The sequence below is a fragment of the Saccopteryx bilineata genome, chromosome 1 (assembly GCF_036850765.1).
Source record: "Saccopteryx bilineata isolate mSacBil1 chromosome 1, mSacBil1_pri_phased_curated, whole genome shotgun sequence".
Lineage (NCBI taxonomy): Eukaryota > Metazoa > Chordata > Mammalia > Chiroptera > Emballonuridae > Saccopteryx > Saccopteryx bilineata.
Window position 1 is genome coordinate 15,930,034 of NC_089490.1, and position 18,582 is coordinate 15,948,615.

An 18,582-nucleotide genomic window follows, 5' to 3' on the forward strand; every position below is an offset into this window, starting at 1 on the left:
CTGGCTCAGCGGTAGAGCGTCGGCCTGGCGTGCGGGGGACCCGGGTTCGATTCCTGGCCAGGGCACATAGGAGAAGCGCCCATTTGCTTCTCCACCCCCCCTCTTCCTCTCTATCTCTCTCTTCCCCTCCCGCAGCCAAGGCTCCATTGGAGCAAAGATGGCCCGGGCGCTGGGGATGGCTTCTTGACCTCTGCCCCAGGTGCTAGAGTGGCTCTGGTCGCAACAGAGCGATGCCCCGGAGGGGCAGAGCGTCACCCCTGGTGGGCGTGCCAGGTGGATCCCGGTCAGGCGCATGCGGGAGTCTGTCTGACTGTCTCTCCCCGTTTCCAGCTTCAGAAAAAAAATTAAAAAATTTAAAAAAAAATAAAAAACAAAAACAAAAACAATTCCACTTTCAGTGAGCTTGACCTTGTTCCCCAAAGGTTTCTTTTTTATAGGATCCTATTCTTGTTTATGAAAATAATAATTAATGATAATAATCTAGCAATATCTTCTGAGTATATTAGTGATTGGGCTGTGCTTTTCCGTTTGCAGAGTTATCTGTGAGTTCTTGAGGCTAGTTCTCTTATTTGTCTTAGTCTTATCCTTCCTTCTTCTGGATTTCATTTGCCTGGTGAACCCTGGTTTCTGTTGATGTCTAAGCAGAAAGGCCTAAGTGGGCGGGAGTTTCTACCATGTGTCTTTCTTACATGGGAATTTTTAGTGGGGCTCTGTGGGGTGGAGTCTGGTGGTAGCAGCATTAGCCGATAGAACTGACTGTGCAGAAGCCGAGAGCCTGCTGTCCCGGCTCTCAGATGGAGAAGGAGGGCTTGGCTGTGAGAAACCATAGAGACAGCTTTGCCTAGGGCTAGGACGGTTGTTCACTTTCTTCAGAGAAGAGCTGTCCTGATCTTTGTCAGATAAAAGCGGGCTGCTTCCAAGGATGGAAGGTGTAGCAGGTCTAGTTGTTCTGCAAGTACACTCTCAGCGGCTCCTCTGCCTTCTGCCCGGTTTCTCAGTCTGCTGCTCTTAGACTTTCTCTGCACGTGGCGGCTGCCTCCTCTGCAGTGACCAATTTCCAGCCTCAGCCCATTCGCATTGCTATCAACGTCTAGAAACATGTTTATAATCTGTTGTTGCTTATGTTAAACACACACAGTTTATTACAGTGGGTTCACTCTTCATGTTATGTCTGTGCTTTTATTTCATTTGGGCCTGGGGGGGTCAGAGGAAAAAGTGTTTAGTCCTCTCTCTCTCTCTAAGCAGACACCTTTGTTACATGAGCTAAAATAGGAAGGAGGATTACTCGCCTTTCTGGGCGTTGATTTTCCTCAGCTAGAACCCCAGCTGTCTGCTGGGCACATGGGCCTGGTCTTGAAACAATGCGTGCAGGCAGCTCACCCTGGTGGGGCTGCTCTCCCGGAAGACGGATGGTTTGGGCATTCTTTTTCTTTCATCCTGTTTCTTCTGAATTTCTTTGGTCGTTTTTTTGTTTAGAATCTCTTCTTCCTCAGGAGTCCACTTGGCCCTGTTCTTTGGGCCAGGCGCAGTGCCTAGTGGGACGCATCCCGCTGTCTGGACGGCGTGCTGTCAGTGAGCACGATGTGGTTCTTTACCAGGGTCTTGGTGCGGACCAGTTTGCTGTTAGATGCATTGTAGACAGTCCTCTTTTTGAGCATATAGCACAAAACATACAGCACTCCGCGCCCAAGGAAAAGTTGCCCGTGTCCAGCCTCCAGGCTCGGTACTCCTTGTTGTCCCCTGGCCCGCAGACTGTGTGTGTGGCAGGGCCGGTCTCAGTGGTGGCAGCAGGGCGTCCCAGCTCATGGTTTTGCTTCCTGTGGTAGGGCTCTCTCTCGATGCGGTCCTGCGGTACTTCTGCTGTCCTGAGAGATATCCCATGGCTTGGTGCTGGCTGGAAAGAGAAAATGCAAAGAATCGTGTTTAGTCCTCTTGATCTATCCTCCTGATCTAAAAGTCATCTGGGACTAAGAGCGGACTATGCTTGCTGGTTTAATCATTGGTGGGGGTAAAAGGGAGGAGGAGCCTCAGGAGAATGTTGTGGTTCTTAGGGAATCTAGAAGATGAGACTGGACCCAAGTTAAAGCCCCTAATCCTGAAGGAGAAGGAAGTATAGAAGTAGGTGGTTGAAAATGTGCTCCCTTTTACCAGACACATAACTGAAAGAATTGTTGAGTCTCTATGAGTCTTGATATTTCTTTTTGTAAAATAATAAACCCAACCATAGTGCAGAGTGAGGCAGTGCACTTAAAGCACCTACCATGCTGCCTGATAAATCTTGAGTAGGTAGTGGAGATGTGGACAGAAGGTACCTGACGATCTGTATGAAAGGAGGAGACTGGATGGAAACTTGAGGGAGTTTAGAGGAAAGTGACAGAGAGCTCCCACATCGCAGTCTGGTTGGAAGAGATGGAATCAGAGCTGGTAATGAGGGCTGGAAGCCCAGCACTCTGGAGACTGCAGACGAGGACAGGACGTGGAGGCCAGTAAAGTCGAGGGAAGGGGGAGAGCTGTCTGCAGCCCTTGTTTGAACAGCCCAGGGCCGTGAATGACAGGAAGCCCTGGAAACCTTTAAGAAAGTTGGGCATCGGAACTGCAACCACCAGACATATTTATTCTATTTGTTTTGTTTCTAGGCCTTGTGTGTGTTTTTTTTAAGCAAATGTTTATTATTTATTTATTTATTTTAAATTTAATGATTTTAGCAAGAGAGTCAGGAAGAGTGAGAGAAATATCGAGCTGTTCCATACGGCCAGGGCTAGGCCTTGTTTTAAAAGTAAAATTTTACTGTATGTATCGTGGAAAGTAATTCTTAGAGATTTCACAAGCTTATTTCTAAAAATAGCTTATTTCTTGAGCTGTTATCACATTTTTATTCTTATAATTGAGAACTCTTCTTTCTGAGGCAAATCACAATGGCGGAGCCACAGAGGGTTGATAGTTTTCTTGTGGTTAAAATTTTGATAAAAATTTAGACTGACTGTTACATCCAGACCACCACCAACATGATAGAACTTTAGCCAATCACCTCACTTCTTTATGACAAAAATTCAGACGTTTAACCTTGGAAGTATTTTTGTCACGGGGGACTTCATATTGTGATTAGTTATCCTAACAGCAAAGTGCCCCTGTAGGCTCGGTTAACCAGCCCCCACTACATGTGTACCATTACTTTCAGTGCACACACAGTGCTGTAAAAGCTTATGTGGCCTCGTGTTCCCTGCCATTCTGAGTTCATTACCAATTTCCACCCACAGTTTCAGAAAGCCATTCCCAAATAACAGAACCAACAGCTGAGAATTTTAAATAAACCACATCTCTATTAGCTCAATGGATAGGGGTATTAGTTACATACTATGTACTTTCCACATCCATCCACCCTTTTAAAACTTATTAAAAATGCATACATGTATAAGCAAGAAGATAGGACATTTAACTGAGATTGTGTTACTTTTTCTTATACTTTAGCAAAGGATAAAGAAAGAATACAGTAGACAATCTTTAAGATTTTTACCTTGAATATGGATCAATATTGATTTGAGAAAGTATATTGGTTGCTGCTGCTATTTTCCTAGAGAAAGTTGAACAGCTCTTCTTCAGTGATGTTATTACAGTATAGCTTGAAGTACTTGTCCAAATACATAGTATGACTTTTAAAAGAAATTTGGGCTTGGGAGGGAGCTTACTAGTGCTGCTGACATGAGCGGGAGGCGGTAGCTGCAGCAGACGCTATATTCCAGCTTGGCCTTCACCGACAGTTCCTGGAACTGACAAGGATTCAGATTTACTTTTTCTTTGGCGTCCTGTTGATAAATCCATTTCTAGAAGATTAAAATCACATCTTAAGGTCTTGATCATCATTCTTCCTGGAGCAGCAGTTGCAGTAATTGATGCAATTAAAAATATGGGTCCTTATGGAATTGGAGAAGTACAGACTAAGAGAGCGACATGGAACAGTCTGACTAATCATTAAGTGTACTTACAGGTAAGTGTTGACTTCACTACAAACCTGGAGAAGCGTGAGCTTTGGCCTTACTGTTGATTACATGCTACAGCCATTTTGTCACGCACTTTCCCACCAGACCACCAGTGTCAACATTTCTGGGAAAGAATTCAGCAGGCCTCTAGCCAGTCATCTCCAAGTACAAGTACTCTGGAATATAGTTGCTGGGTTTTTAAAAACATTATTTCAATCTTATGGAAAAATTACAGTAAGATTGCATAGAATTCTCAGGCATACTTCCCCTACACCACCACAGAGTCCCCCAGATGTTAACATTTTACCACATCAAACATTCGGCCTTTTCTCTCTTTTCCCCCTACACCCTATTCCGTGTGTGTGTGTGCATTAATCCATACTCCTAACAATTTCAGTAAGTTGCCTTGTTATACTAAAAACTTCAATGAGTAATTATTAAAATCAAGGTATTGATAGCCATAGAACAACTCTCAGAATTGAGGAATTAACACTGATATACTATGTATATAGTTGATTTTTTAATATGGTTCATAGCATGGTCACCTTGGTAATTCTCTCAGTGAAGAGTGATGAACAGAGTCAGTTAAATTGAGGTTAAAATGTTAGGTACTTGTTCCTCTTGTGTTTCAAATATGGACTAAAAACAATTTCCTAAATAATTTTATGAAGAATTCCTTGCCTCTGATTTTCCAGCAGCTCGTTTTACAAATGGGGTTATTGCTCTTGACTTCATAAGCCATTTTCTTAAGACAGCTTTCTTCAACGCCCTGCTCACGTGAGAGTGCCTGCAGCATCACTGCTACAGCCCCAAGTGTGAGCCCCTAAGGGGCTGGGGGGGGCGGGAAGGAGCACTCTTTGTCACCATATGTTCAGTTCTGACTTTAGGTTCATAAACTCACATCAGAAAGAGTTAAAATGATGTAAGAAGTATTTATAAGTTTCAGGATTTACCTTGGGAGCGATGAGCCAAAATGCTAGACCTTGGTTAGCAAAAAACAAAGTGACAAGTAGAGAGAACTGAATTAAGTTAATGATAACTTAGAAACCAAAATAGTTTTCAAACAAGTCAGCAGTTTAATTTTAGCATCTATAGTACTTAGTTATGAATTCAAGCTTTTTTTTTTTTTTAAATAGCAAAATAAACACATTCAAACATTTTTTCCCCCTTACATTAAACCTGGAGTATGCCCTAGGATGACAATCTCTCATTGAGAGATTAGCATCATTAGGGACTTCTTCCCTGTTACAGAGATGTTCTTTATTATTACCATTATTATTATTTTGTTGTTGAGTCCCAGTGGTGTACTACAGTCTCCCCTGCTCCTAGAGGCTTGCGTTATAAGTCAGACAGGCAGAACAATTGGAAAATTAAAAACAGTCACAGGGAAGGTAGTTAAGCTTCATAGGCGTGAGATGATTTGCATTAAAATATTTGACTTTTTGTCTATATGCATGTTATTAACAAAAAGTCAGAAAAACTGAATTAATGTCTCATCTTCTTTACCCAGTTCTCTACCCTACCCCATACTCAATGTTTTTCCATAAAGGACACCTACTTTCAGTTTTCCTGGCTAAGAACCCAAAGCTAGATCAGGTTAACCCCTGGGCAGGTTATGCATGCTTTGGAGATCAAGAGTTGGGGGTTCAGCATTATTTGAAGACTTCTGGCCTATCCCTTCCCTCTAAGGCTTCTTCAAATAGAATTCAGCAGTAGGAGGAAGTGGCTATAATCTTGGCTATGTACTGCCCCACTGCTGAAACAGTTGTGTAATTTTAGAAGGCATAATTTGAAAATCTCTAGGCCTCATGTGACTGCCAAGTAAGTAGAAGTTTTAATCTGTATTTTTAATCAACTTTTAAATGAGCTTTTTTTTTTTTTTTTTGTATTTTTCTGAAGCTGGAAACGGGGAGAGACAGTCAGACAGACTCCCAACCAGGATCCACCTGGCACGCCCACCAGGGGCAACGCTCTGCCCACCAGGGGGCGATGCTTTGCCCCTCCGGGGCGTCGCTCTGCCGCGACCAGAGCCACTCTAGCGCCTGGGGCAGAGGCCAAGGAGCCATCCCCAGCGCCCGGGCTATCTTTGCTCCAATGGAGCCTCGGCTGCGGGAGGGGAAGAAAGAGAGAGGAAGGAGAGAGGGAAGGGTGGAGAAGCAGAGGGGTGCTTCTCCTGTGTGCCCTGGCCAGGAATCGAACCTGGGACTTCTGCACGCCAGGCCGACGCTCTACCACTGAGCCAACCGGCCAGGGCCTAAATGAGCATTTTAAGAAACTAAAAACAGCCTGACCTGTGGTGGTGCAGTGGATAAAGCATCGACCTGGAAATGCTGAGGTCGCCGGTTCGAAACCCTGGGCTTGCCTGATCAAGGCACATATGGGAGTTGATGTTTCCAGCTCCTCTCTCCTCTCTGTCTCTCTCTCTCTCCCTCTCTCTCTCCTCTCTAAAATGAATAAATAAAATTTAAAAAAAAAAAGAGACTAAAAACAGTATTGACTGTCTTAGATATGGTTACATGAAAATAAATCCAGATACATAGATACTTGCAAATTCTCTCAAATTTCTCTTTCTTTGGGGAAAGGAAATAAGTCATGGCTTATCAGTATTTCTGGAAATACTGGAAAATAGAAGAGAAGTTCCAGGCTAGTCTTCGCACTATAAGGGTCTCAGAACCCTCATCATAGATCGTGCTTCGTGGTCAGGGCACAGAAATCAGGGAACTTGGGCATGAGGCCTTTGAGAAGTATCTCTCTCTCTCTCAGGTTTCTTAATCTTGCTTCTCTCTCTCTCTGTTTCATCTTGCTACTTTATTCTGTACTCTACAGATGCTATAAATGTAATATTTTTAAAAAATCAATACATTGTAATATTGTTGAACTCTAAAATAACCAAGCAGGTTATAAAAAGGAAAGATTATCTGTTGAGGATAATTTGTCAGTTACAATGAGTAACTGAAAAATCTATGAAGAAAAGTAAGATGGTTTAGGTGGGCAGGCCTGGTCAGGTCTTTGTAATGGAGAAGCCAGAACAAGGAAGTAGTGCCATGCCAGTACCTGCTCCAGAGAGGGATCCCTGGATTGTTCAGGTCTGCCGGATCTGCTGACTGGCACCCCTTTGTAGAATTTAGCTCCTGGTGATACTTGTTAGTAAACAGTGCAGCAGGAACAACACTTAACAAACAGGGATGGTAGCTGCAGTTTTTCGTACGAACGCAGGAGTGGTTTTTGGGCTGCCCACCCTCATCTGTGCCTTTTTCAGAGACCTGACAGATGGGCTCTAGGAAGCTGTCAGGGTGGTGGGGTAGAGAAAGCGCTGACTTCTGCTTGTGAGCAGAAGTAAAGGTAGGAAGGCATGTTTTACCTTTTCTGACCATTGAAGAGATAAAATTTCAAATAAAAAGAACTGGCTTTTTTTTTGCTATTGGGAGAAAAAAAAATTGTACCCTACAAATAATCAGTAAACAAACTTTTGTGGACAAATATTTAAAAATAACATGAGAAGGAAAAAATAAGGCTCTTTTAATGTAAATAAAATACTGTGACTACAGTCCACAGAAATTCAGAGAGTTAGCAGGAAGGGGAAGGAAATAGTGTGAGGAATAAGTCTTCTAAATCATTCTGAAAGAGGACAAGAAGGGTTATTTAACTGTTCAACAAAGATGTATCTTAGAGAAATTGCACCAAAATAGTTGGATAAGAAGATTCTAAACAGAACAGAGAGAGGTGCTTATTTTTTCATTCCCTTACCTGGCCCAGGCCCTGCCCTGCCACGCTGCTCTCACGGCCAGTGGAACCCCTGTTCCTAGGAGGGGAGGAAAGGTCCTCACGGCGAGGCATGCCCATGCGAGAGCCCAGGTGGAATCCTGCAGCGGCACAACCGCTAGAGACAGGACAGCAGAGTGGGGAAGGGCCCGGCTGCCTGGTTTCAAGTCCCGGTTCTACTCACTAGCTGTGTGGTCTTAAGCACGTTAACCTGTGCCTCAGTTTCCTCATCTTAAAGTGCAGGTAATAGTGCCTCCTCCCAGCCTGGTTATAAAAGCTGAATGAGTTGGTGTATGGAAAAGTGTTTAGAAAGTGCCAGGACAGAAAGCGCTTTGTATTAGTCCTTAGTGTATTATTGCCTAAGCGTCACTTAGGAATCTGTCATATTTACCCACTGTGCTGAGAGTCCTTAAAAATGACAAAAGGTGACATAGCATGACTCCATTTATATGTCCATGTGTATGTTCATATGTATGACGGCATTGAAATGACAGAATTATGGAAACGGAGGATGCATTAGTGTCTGCCAGGGGTGGCCAGGGAGCAAGGAGGGAGAGAGGGAAGTAGGCATGGCTGTAGAGGACAACCTGAGGGGTCCTTGTGGTGATGGAAGTGTTCTGGAGCGTGACTGTTAATATCAGCGTCCTGGTGGTGATACTCTACTAGAGTTTTGCAAGATGTAACTGTTGGAGAAAACTGGGTGAAGGTTACATAGGATTTCTCTGTAGTGATTCATATGGCTACATATGAACCTACAGTTATCTCAAAATAAATTGTTTAATATAAACAGATAATGGGCTTGGGAAATTTGATAAAGAAAAAATGGCAGTTAAAGCCGTGTGCGTGTCTGAGCATATAGACCCATATTAAGGTTATTAAATACGATGAAAGGGAAACTGTGAGCCAGCCATTGACATTTTAGTGAGATGTTTGTGAACCCACAGAAAACATTGAACCAGTTGGGGTCAAAGAAAGAGATACAAGGAAAGATAAACAACAGCTTATTTCTATAAAAACCCTTCAAGTTGGTATTCTCCAAATGCCTTTGCTTCCCAGACTGTGCTGTGGTCTATTAGTTGATACGATTTTTTGTAAAGAGCAGAAGTTAGAAGGTAGAGGAGCAACAACTTCCATACAGTTGGTATTCTGGAAAGCAGGCCTCACAGAAAGTGATGACGAGTGTGAGCTCAGAATCACCTGTCTGCACGTGAGTCCCAGAGGGCGCCTCTCGGCCCTTTTCCTCTTCTGCTTCCTAATGGCTACCTCCAGCAGAACGGATCACTTTCTTGTTTTGTGTCCATGGCATTCTGTTCCTATATTACCGTGCCACTTCTGCTGAAGGTGCATTTGTATCTACAGCTCTCCCTTTGAGTCGTGGCCTCCTTGAGGGGAGAGGTCACTGCCATGTGCAGCTCTGATTTGCCAGTTCAGAAGCCAGTGCCTGGTACCCAGTAGGCACTTAAGTAAGTAATGAAATACCTATTTATTGTTGTCATGTCCCTGAATAGTGTGGTCATTAATCTAGAGGCCCAAATAAATTAGATCATATAAACTGAGACTATTACTGTACTTAATAAGATTGTGATTATTTTTGCAAATGAATCTTCCCAGGTGTTGATTTTATGTTTCTTTTTTTATTCTGGTGGAAGATTCCGTAATGAAGAGATGTCTTATAGCAACAATTAGCAACACCGTAGAGTCAGTCGGGAGGAGAAGAGCAGTCAGAAAAAGGACAAGTTCTTGGAAAGGAGATACGTACTTGGAGAAATGACTTGTGGCCTTTTTGGACCAACTTCAGTCACAGTGCCATCAGACTAGACGAAATCATGGGTCATTATACCAGTAGTTAGCTCATCCCAAACCTGCCTAAGCAGCCATTCCTTTCCAAGGCACAGATGAACTGTCTGGTGTCCAGTGTGTGGCAGGCGCAGGGGAGGCAGGTAGAGAAAGGGCATTCTTCCCCCCACTGCCAAGGGGCGGTAGGAACTGGGCTGACTGCACAGTATTTGCCTTTCTTCGGTGACCCTGCTGTGTAGATTCCAGCTGTGTAGATTCAGTTCTCAGGTGCTTGCTGGATAATTTCTGGTCTTGGGTATGGAGCAGAGGAGACCTACAACTATACATCTCCTTCCTTACAAGTTGAATGAAGCCATGAAAACAAATTGCTAAGGTAGAAAGAATGAATCCAGGTTGTGGTACATTCACCTGGGTAGAAAACTAATCAGGACTATTCAGAAAGTCCATGTGTGGGAATGAAGGAAGGAAAAAAGGAACAGGTCGAGGGGCATATACTGTTCTCCATGTGATCCTCAAATGTAACACATGGAACTCCATCGGACATCCCTTTGAAAACCATGGAGATAATTTGGATATGGACTGAATGACATTAGAGCATTATTCTTTATTTTATTAGGTGTAACATTTTGGTTATATAAGGAAATGTGCTTATTATTAGATGTGCATGTATAATGTATTTTGATGTTTGTAACTTATTTTCAGATGAAGGTTCAGGAAGAAAAAGTATGAATATGGAGGGGAGAGATAAAGTGATATGACAGGTTGTTAATATCACTTTAGTTGTTGAATCTGAATGGGGAGTGCACACAGGTGTTTAATGAACTATTCTTTGAACTTTTCTATATGTTTGAAATTTTTCAAACTAAGAGATTGGGTGAAGGCTGAGGACTCTCCTCCTGAGGTTGGGGACAAGGCAGAGATGTCCTCTTTCAACACTCCTGTTCAGCATCACGCTAGAGCCTGCCCAGTACAGTAGGCAGGAAAAAGAAATAAAAAGCAGACAAATTAGAAAAAAATGCTGAAGGAAAAATCTTTTTTTTTTTTTTTTTTAGAACTGTTGGACTCTGGTGCCATGATTTTAAAGATTGCTTTATTTCATGGAGAGCTGTTCTCCCACAGTACATTAGCTTCTCCTACCTGATCTCTTGATGGATTCATAATCACTTTTTTCTGGTGTCAAGGTGTGCCACTAAACTCAGCTTTCAGCTACCTCGATAGCAGGAATCTGAGGGGGAAGACGGACTAAGAAAGTGACAAATCTGTTCCTGGTCTTTAAAACATGCCTTTGGGACATGTAGGCGCTCATCTCCTGAAGGGTACATGTCGTGACTCATGACTGTTCTGTCCTTGAAGCTATCTTCCAACCAAAAAGGTCCCTTCAGAAGCAGCTTCTGGGTTGTGGTCATGAGGACCAAAATCAGATGATTAGATATAATTACCTCCAAGAAGGCTTCTGATGCTTTATGCCTTTTGATCATACTGAGCGGGATGGAGATGCCAAAAGTTCAGGTGCACCGGAAGCTAGTTAGCTGTACCGATACACAGATAGGGATAGATGTACCCCATGTCTCCCAGTCTGGTGTTCTCGGCAGGGAAGAATGTTAGAGGTCTGCTTTCAGCCTTGAGGTTGTGAAAGAGAAGGGGACCGCCCTTGGATATCTCTAATAGCATAGGAGACCAAGAGAATTACCTGGGGCTGTAGGGGTGACGATAGAAGGAAAGAGGAGGACTAATGGTTAAGGATAGTACTGCCTGGCGGTTTGAGAACACTGACCTTTGAAATAGTTGCGGTCTAGGACAGGGATTTTTAACCTGTGTGCTGCAACACACTGGTGCGCCACAAATATTTTTAAAACATGCACTACCTATTTAGTCAGTGGCGTGGACTTCTTTTCCCTTACATTGTCAAACAAAAAAAATGACAACAGCCAACACAACAATAGTCGTCTATTGTGAATGAATCAAAATTATACCTAATTTTATTGTTAGATCAGCAAAAATACAGTTTTTAGTGTGCCGCAGAATTTTAGTAATTAGTTTGTGTGTGCCGTGAGATGAAAAAGGCAGAAAGTCACTGATCTAAGACGTGGCATCCTAGGTGTATTTCAAACTAGATTCATCTGCATATCACATATCACGTAAAAACAAAGGCATTCTCCACAGAATTTTAATAATCAGTCACTTCCAAAGACAAACTTCTTTCTCTGTCCATGAAATAGCTTTTGAAAGGTTTGTTATTCCAACATTGTCTAAAGACCATTGGAAAGAAAAGAAAGGGAGAGGGAAATCCCAGTAGAATAAAATGGGAGAAAAGTTTTTAATGGATAATGAGGTAGTCATCTCTCCTGAAGTCTTGCGTGACACACCATAAAATGCCAGGGGGATGAGTCTGATCCCTGATAAGCTCTGAAGGCCAAACGAGGAGGAATGCAGGGAAAAATACCCTAGAAGACTGAGTTTTCCCAGGTCCTTTAGTCTTCCCAGTGAGAGCGTGGTGCTGTTGTTCGTGGGCAGAGATGTTAGCAGCTTACGCTCCTTTTAAACGGTCAGAGGCAAGACAGCAGTGATGTCTGAGGGCTCATTAATTATTGCACTTACTGATGTTTGCACAGGCTGTTGGGTTCATAAATGTCAGTCTGTCAAGAGACTGTGATAGGTTCTAAAAAAACTGATTGAGCACCTCAAAAGTTGTCACAGAGCCTGAGATTAAACAGATTCATCTTTCCTTCCTGACGTGAGGGAAGGTGTGGGCGAAGCGGCTAGAAGCAGGGTTCCTTCTCTTTGTTGCCACCCTGCTTCTCCCCTGGCCTCTCGCTTGGGAGGACCGGCTGGTTGGGGCAAAGCCCGCCCGCCACGCCCGGGGCTCCAGGCCGCCAGCCGCCCCGCAGCAGGGAGTGCCAAGGACTGGCAGTCAACTCTGACAGGCTGACACGATTTATTTGGAAACTTCTGGGCAAGAACATGAGTGATAAAGATGAGAACAGTGACAGTGAGGGACAAATGTGAATTTCTGTCAGAGACAAAGCAGAATTTTTGAGGAAGCAGCTCTGTTGTCTCTGGCCAAGCTTTCCAGTTAAAGCATGTTTCTGAATGGAAAGTCTGCTTTCTGCGGCTGGCAAAGAAAGTGCAATTAGAAGACTGTCTCCCTTCAGAGAATTGTGTTTTAAAATCACTGTACTTGTTTTTCTGTCACAAATTAAGCACGAATTACCTTCAGACCCAGGAAGCTGATAGGTAAAGAAACTTTTTCTAAGGTTTTTATTTCTGGTTTAGTCACGCTATAAATCTTGACCAGACATTCCTTTGACTAGAATATCTGATGTGACATTCTTCTCATTCTGTTACATTTGGACAGAGGAAGAAGGGGCCTGGTGTGTACCTAGAACCATGGACCCGGTGTGGGAGTGCGGCAGCTCCTGTGTGGGTGTATACATACTAGATTATGTTCTCAAGGAAAAGCATCCTGGAAAAAATGTGCTTCGTGGGCCCTTTATGAAGGACCTTAATTAGAAATCACTCCTAACTCCTGGGGTGGGAACAGTCTAGCTTGCTACCACAGCTCCTCCTGCTGCTAATGAGATGCTCCTTGCAAGGGTTCCTTTCTTCTGACAGTTAAGCTGCATGTGAGAGTTATTTCTGTTCGCCCTTCTCTCCACACTTAACCCTTCCTGCCCAAGTTCAGGTTGTGCAGGTAAGGTGTTCGGTGCCTCCCGCCACTGGTCAGGAAGCTGGAAGTGCTGCAAGGTAACAGAAACGATGCTTGTGAGCCAGGAGTGAAGAGTCACAGTGTGATTTATTCAGTGTGGGCCGTTGAGGAGGAGTCTTTCAGTTTGACCATGTTTGGATCTTTTCTTTCTGGTAGTCTTTTTAATTGACATAAAATGTATAATTGAATAGTTGAATTATTTAGTTCATTATTATGTAATTAGAATCCCTGCCCCGGACATCTGTCTCTCCTATTTAGGCAACTCATCGCATGGCACAAAGTTTCATTAAATAGTTAGGAGATGTAAATTTCTTGTGCAGACATGATGCTCCTGGAGACCGCTGGTTGTTTCATTAGCTTGACATTAAAATGGCAAGGTGGCTCGTGAGAAAACACCAAGGGACGGTTTGCTTCACTAGGAAGTGATGTATAACACAGTCCCCGCCTGGTGGTGGCAGGTGGAGGGTGGTGGACAGTTCAGGGAGTTGATTTCTCCACCCTCTTTGTGGTAGGGGCATTAGAAGGCACTTAATTGGCCATGGACTGAGTGAGGAAGGTTAAGTGGACACATTCCAGAGCATAAAAGGTACGGATCTCTTAATATCTAGGGACAGTTTCTTGATTCTAAAAAATAAAACATTCTGGTGAGCAATTTGTGCATCTTTGTTTAGAGTCGTTGAAGAACTGCTTCTCACAGCTCACACATTCTGTACTCTGAGACCTCTGATCTTAGACTTATGCAGATGCTGGGATGTTGTCTCAGAGGGCTGAGTGGTATTATTCTGGGACGGCCAGTGCAGGGCAGCCAGGAGCTGCCAGCAGCTTCGGAAACCTCCCTCAGGACCCTGTGTCAGGAACGTCCCGGCCTGCTGCCTGCCAGAGCAGAGCATTCAGTGTCTCTATGGATAAAGGAGAATGTCAGCATCACTCCACGCAGGCTTATTCCTTTGTTCTGTTACTGAAGCCTCACTGGTCACGCAAGGTGGAGAATTAGGAGAAAAGAGATCAGGCCGGGAGAGGCCTCCTAATTTTGAGGGGCCTGTCCAAGTGGGTTGTTCGGTGATGACCATTGGATGATTATGATTATATAAGTATGAATTCTGTCTCTCCATCTTAGGAATCATACATTTAGAAATATTTTCACATAGTACTCCTTGGCTTGTTTAAAAATAGTTAGCTATGGCTAGCATTGCCACTTGGAGAGAAAATTGTCTTCTCCTTGTAGCAGGGGATTGCTTAGAAACGGCGATGGGTGCAGTGCAGGTAGACGGCACATTTGACAGTTGGGGACAGAGTCATGTGAAGAACAGCCTTTGTGAGCTCTGCCTTCCCAGGCACACACTCAGCTTTATCAGACGTGGTGTGAAGGAAGGGCTTTCGGTCTGAGCGCGCCTGAGCTGCTGTCATGTGCGGCTCTAGGTTTCCACAGTATAGTAAGCACAAGGGTTCAACTGCCCCTTGCTATGTGGCCCCTTCTCTCCCTTCTCTACCCCATTCTCTTGGTTGAGGCATAATTTCTTAGAAGATGCTCCAGATTTGGGATCTTGTCTCAGAACAAGCACCTTTTTTTTAGTTATAGCTTCTACTCTAGAATTTTCTCTTGTTACAAAAAGGGCGTGTATGTGTATAAATAGGGTTATTAATACAAGTAATGCCATTGCTGGTTTGTGAAAAAAGACCCCCAGAGAACAGAAGGCTCATACAAGGTGAATTCCTTTTGGCTGGCTGCTTTGGAGTGATTTACATTTAGATTGTTGCTTGTTGCTCTTGTAGGGGCAGGGGAGGGGCGTGGTGTGTCCGTGGCTGCCTCAGTCATCACACTGACTGGATTCGGACAGCTTTTCTCAGCAGAGCCGGGAAATAGGCTGAACCTGCTTTCAATTGTTTTCATCAAAGGCCTTGTTTAGTGGGTTTGTATTTGGGGAAAATGTCATGTAGGATGGGAAGAACTAAATGAGATGAAAAATGAAGTTTACAATGGCTAAGAATAGTGTGTGCCTTCCAGAAGTCAGTCACAGTGGGCTGGGGCTGTGAGCAAACCGTTCCCGTCGTCACTGTGTCACTGTCGGGACCAGTGAGTGCTCCCTGTTGAAATGCAGCATCTTCTGCACACAGAGAGGGGCTGAAGAAAGGAATGCAGACAGCCTTCACTGAAATGCATCCAGCCTCCAGCCGTCTGCTGCTTCTCACTAGAGCCTCTTTAAATAGCAGCTCAAGACTGCCAGGGGGGAAAGATTCACTCATTCAAGAAATAGATATATTGTATTGAGTTGTAGGCATGGAGGTCACATTAGTGAACAGAAGTGGTGAGACTTCCCGCCCTCCAGGAGTTTGCATTCTCCTAGGGGTTAATGTTAAAAGATAAATGCTTTGGAAGAATAAAAGGCAGCAAGTAAAGGAAGGAAGGGAAATGCTTGGGAAAGGGGACAAGAGGTTGAGATAGGGTGATCAGGGAATAAGACTTCATTGAAAAGGGTGATCACTCTGTAAGTTATAAAAATGTCTAATCAACATGCTGTATACCTGAAACTAATGTAGTATAGGATGTCAACTGTAATTTTTAAAAAAAAATTTAAAAATGAAATGTGACTTAACAAACTATAGAAATGATCCCTGAAAGTATAGTCTTGAAATGTGACTTAAAAAGAGGTTAGATCCCATACTGATCTGGGTGGAGTGTTCCAGACTAAGGGAACAGAGGTGCAAAGGCCCATGGGAGACAGTGAGGAAGCCGGTATGGATGGCGCAGAGAGAGAGATCAGCAGGAGATGAGGGGGCACGGCAGGGGAGACAGTGAGGAAGCCAGTATGGATGGCGCAGAGAGAGAGATTAGCCGGAGATGAGGGGGCACGGCATGGGAGACAGTGAGGAAGCCAGTATGGATGGCACAGAGAGAGAGATCAGCAGGAGATGAGGGGGCACGGCATGGGAGACAGTGAGGAAGCCAGTATGGGTGGCGCAGAGAGAGAGATTAGCAGGAGATGAGGGGGCACGGCATGGGAGACAGTGAGGAAGCCAGTATGGATGGCGCAGAGAGAGGGATTAGCCGGAGATGAGGGGGCACGGCATGGGAGACCTTTTGATGGTCCTAGTTAAGTTCCTGAACTTTGACACTGAGAGGGGAGCTATTAGAGGGTTTCAGTGGGGAAGTGAAGTAATTCTGACTTGATTTTTAACAGGCTCACTTGACTGCTGTGTGGAGAATATACCGTAGGGGCAAAGGTGGGTGAGGGGACCAGTTAGGAGGCTGTTGACTAGGCTGGATGAGATGGTGATGATTTAAACGGACCAGCATTGTGGGTGGTGTTGGGGAGGGAAGCGGTGGGACCTGGACCTGTTGTGAAGGAGATGTCCCGGCAATTCCCTCCCAGAGGTGGCTGGCACGCAGCACTCTGGAACCTCCCTTTGGAGGATGCGGGTGGTGCATGCTCAGTGTTCGTAGCGGCTGTTCTGGGAGGGCAGGGCCTCGAGTGCTGCCCTGTTTTGGAAGGCAGGAGGTACTTACAGTCTGCCTCTAACATGAACTTTATTGCATTTTAATTACTTTTTAAGGTTTTATGAAACACAAGTTGTCACACACTACACCTCACTCCAGTCCATTTGTTACTGACCCTAGGGTTATGGTACCAAGTGTGGCCTCTGTGCCACTCCACAGTGGAGGCCCTGGGACAGCTCACTGGTGAACAAGCAGGGATACTCCTTCACTCTGAATATGGTTGGAACAGTTTCTAATATTAGAACCTGGTTCTTGTCCATTTAGGAGTAGAAACATGAACATTTTTGCCAGAAAAGGTGGATCACCCGTCAAACACTGGCTTTAGGTATGGAGTTTGCTGGACACGGCAATACAGAGAAGTACTATAGTCCCTCTCTAAAGAATTACATTCTGCTGGGAGACAAGCAAATGTCCAAGAAAAGGTAGATAACCAACCAATACAAGCAGTGAACAGCCAGGCCCAGAGAAGTGGTGCAGAGGGGCTCCCGTCTCCAGTTTGAATGGTCTCTTCGTAGAGACAGCTGTTTTTACCAACAACCTCTGGGTCAGCCCGGAAGGTTCGTGCTTGTTGCAGTTTGTGGAGGCCAAGCTGGGCCGGGCAGAGCTGGTCCAGTTCCTGGGAATGGGGGATAGCGTGGTCAGCAGATGCCTGGCAGTGCACTGACCAGCTGTGCTTGCCAGGCCAGGCACTAACCCTGCCCCCTGATGTGTTGTTTTGGTCAGATTCACAGTCCGAGACTGAGGCTTCGCCAGTGAAACGGCCACGACTACTGGAGAACACTGAACGATCCGAGGAAACCAGCCGATCTAAACAGAAGAGTCGCCGTCGGTGCTTCCAGTGCCAAACCAAGCTGGAGCTGGTGCAGCAGGAGTTGGGTTCGTGCCGCTGCGGTAAGCCTCTCCCCCCGGGGCGTGGGGGAGCGTGTCCTTGACCCCCTGGCAGAGCTCTGGAAATCACTCCAAGAGGCTGAGCTCCTTGGCTGCTCTCCTGGGACCCTCCCTGGGAGCAATAGGGTTAGAGTTTGAGAAATCAGGAGTGGAGGATCTTTACTGCTAAATGCACACAGAAGCAGAAACGTCCCCACTACTTTGTCATGTTTCTTTAGAGCAGCATTGTCACTGCTTATGGCTTTCAGCTCCTTCCCACTGATGACTCTGGTTCCTTCTCATTGAGGACTTATTTAGAAATTAACCAAACCAGCAAAATTCTGGGATACGTACCGTTAAATTCAGATATTAAATTAATTTTGAATGAACCTCTTACTATGTATAATAAATGGAAGATTTCTCCTCCCATATCCTTTTTAAATTAAAATTTGATAAGAAAATTATTTTCATTGAACCGTAATTCATCGTCATTAACCCCTTGAAAACAGCTTTAAGTAACCCCTTCTTCATTACCTATCCAGTGTAATTTCAACTGTTAGAAGACTGCACAGGGGTACGTTTTTTTAAAACTTGACGCATACGCACAGTAGAACAAAACTCAGACCCGTCCTTCCTCTTCCTTCGACCACCAGTATTGTATAACCACATCATTTAGGCCAACTTCGAGTTTTCCTGTCCCTGTTCTTGCTTCCTGACTGAAAGCATAATACTATAAAACTGCTCTATGGGCACTGCCCAGATAGCTCGGGGGGTTGGAGCGTCATTCCAGAGTGTGGAGGTTGCCGATCTGATTCCCTGGTCAGGGCACGTACAGGAGCAGCTCACTGTTCCTGGCTCTCTCTCCCTGCCTCTCTCTCTTTAATAAATAAATTATATATATATATATGGAACAGAACTGTCACCAGGCCAATTTTGAGGTCTTGGTCCAGCCCCTGAGACTGTATCCTTCGTCCTTA

General features: G+C 44.6%; 1 protein-coding gene across 1 annotated transcript in view; it reads left to right on the top strand.

The window, feature by feature from the left end:
- The window catches only part of ZFAND3 (zinc finger AN1-type containing 3), a 315,627-nt gene that overhangs the window by 263,470 nt on the left and 33,575 nt on the right, over positions 1 to 18,582 (top strand). The window contains exon 5 of the mRNA XM_066240204.1: positions 17,462 to 17,629. Coding sequence (XP_066096301.1) covers positions 17,462 to 17,629 — 168 coding nt within the window. The remainder of the gene's footprint in view (positions 1 to 17,461; positions 17,630 to 18,582) is intronic.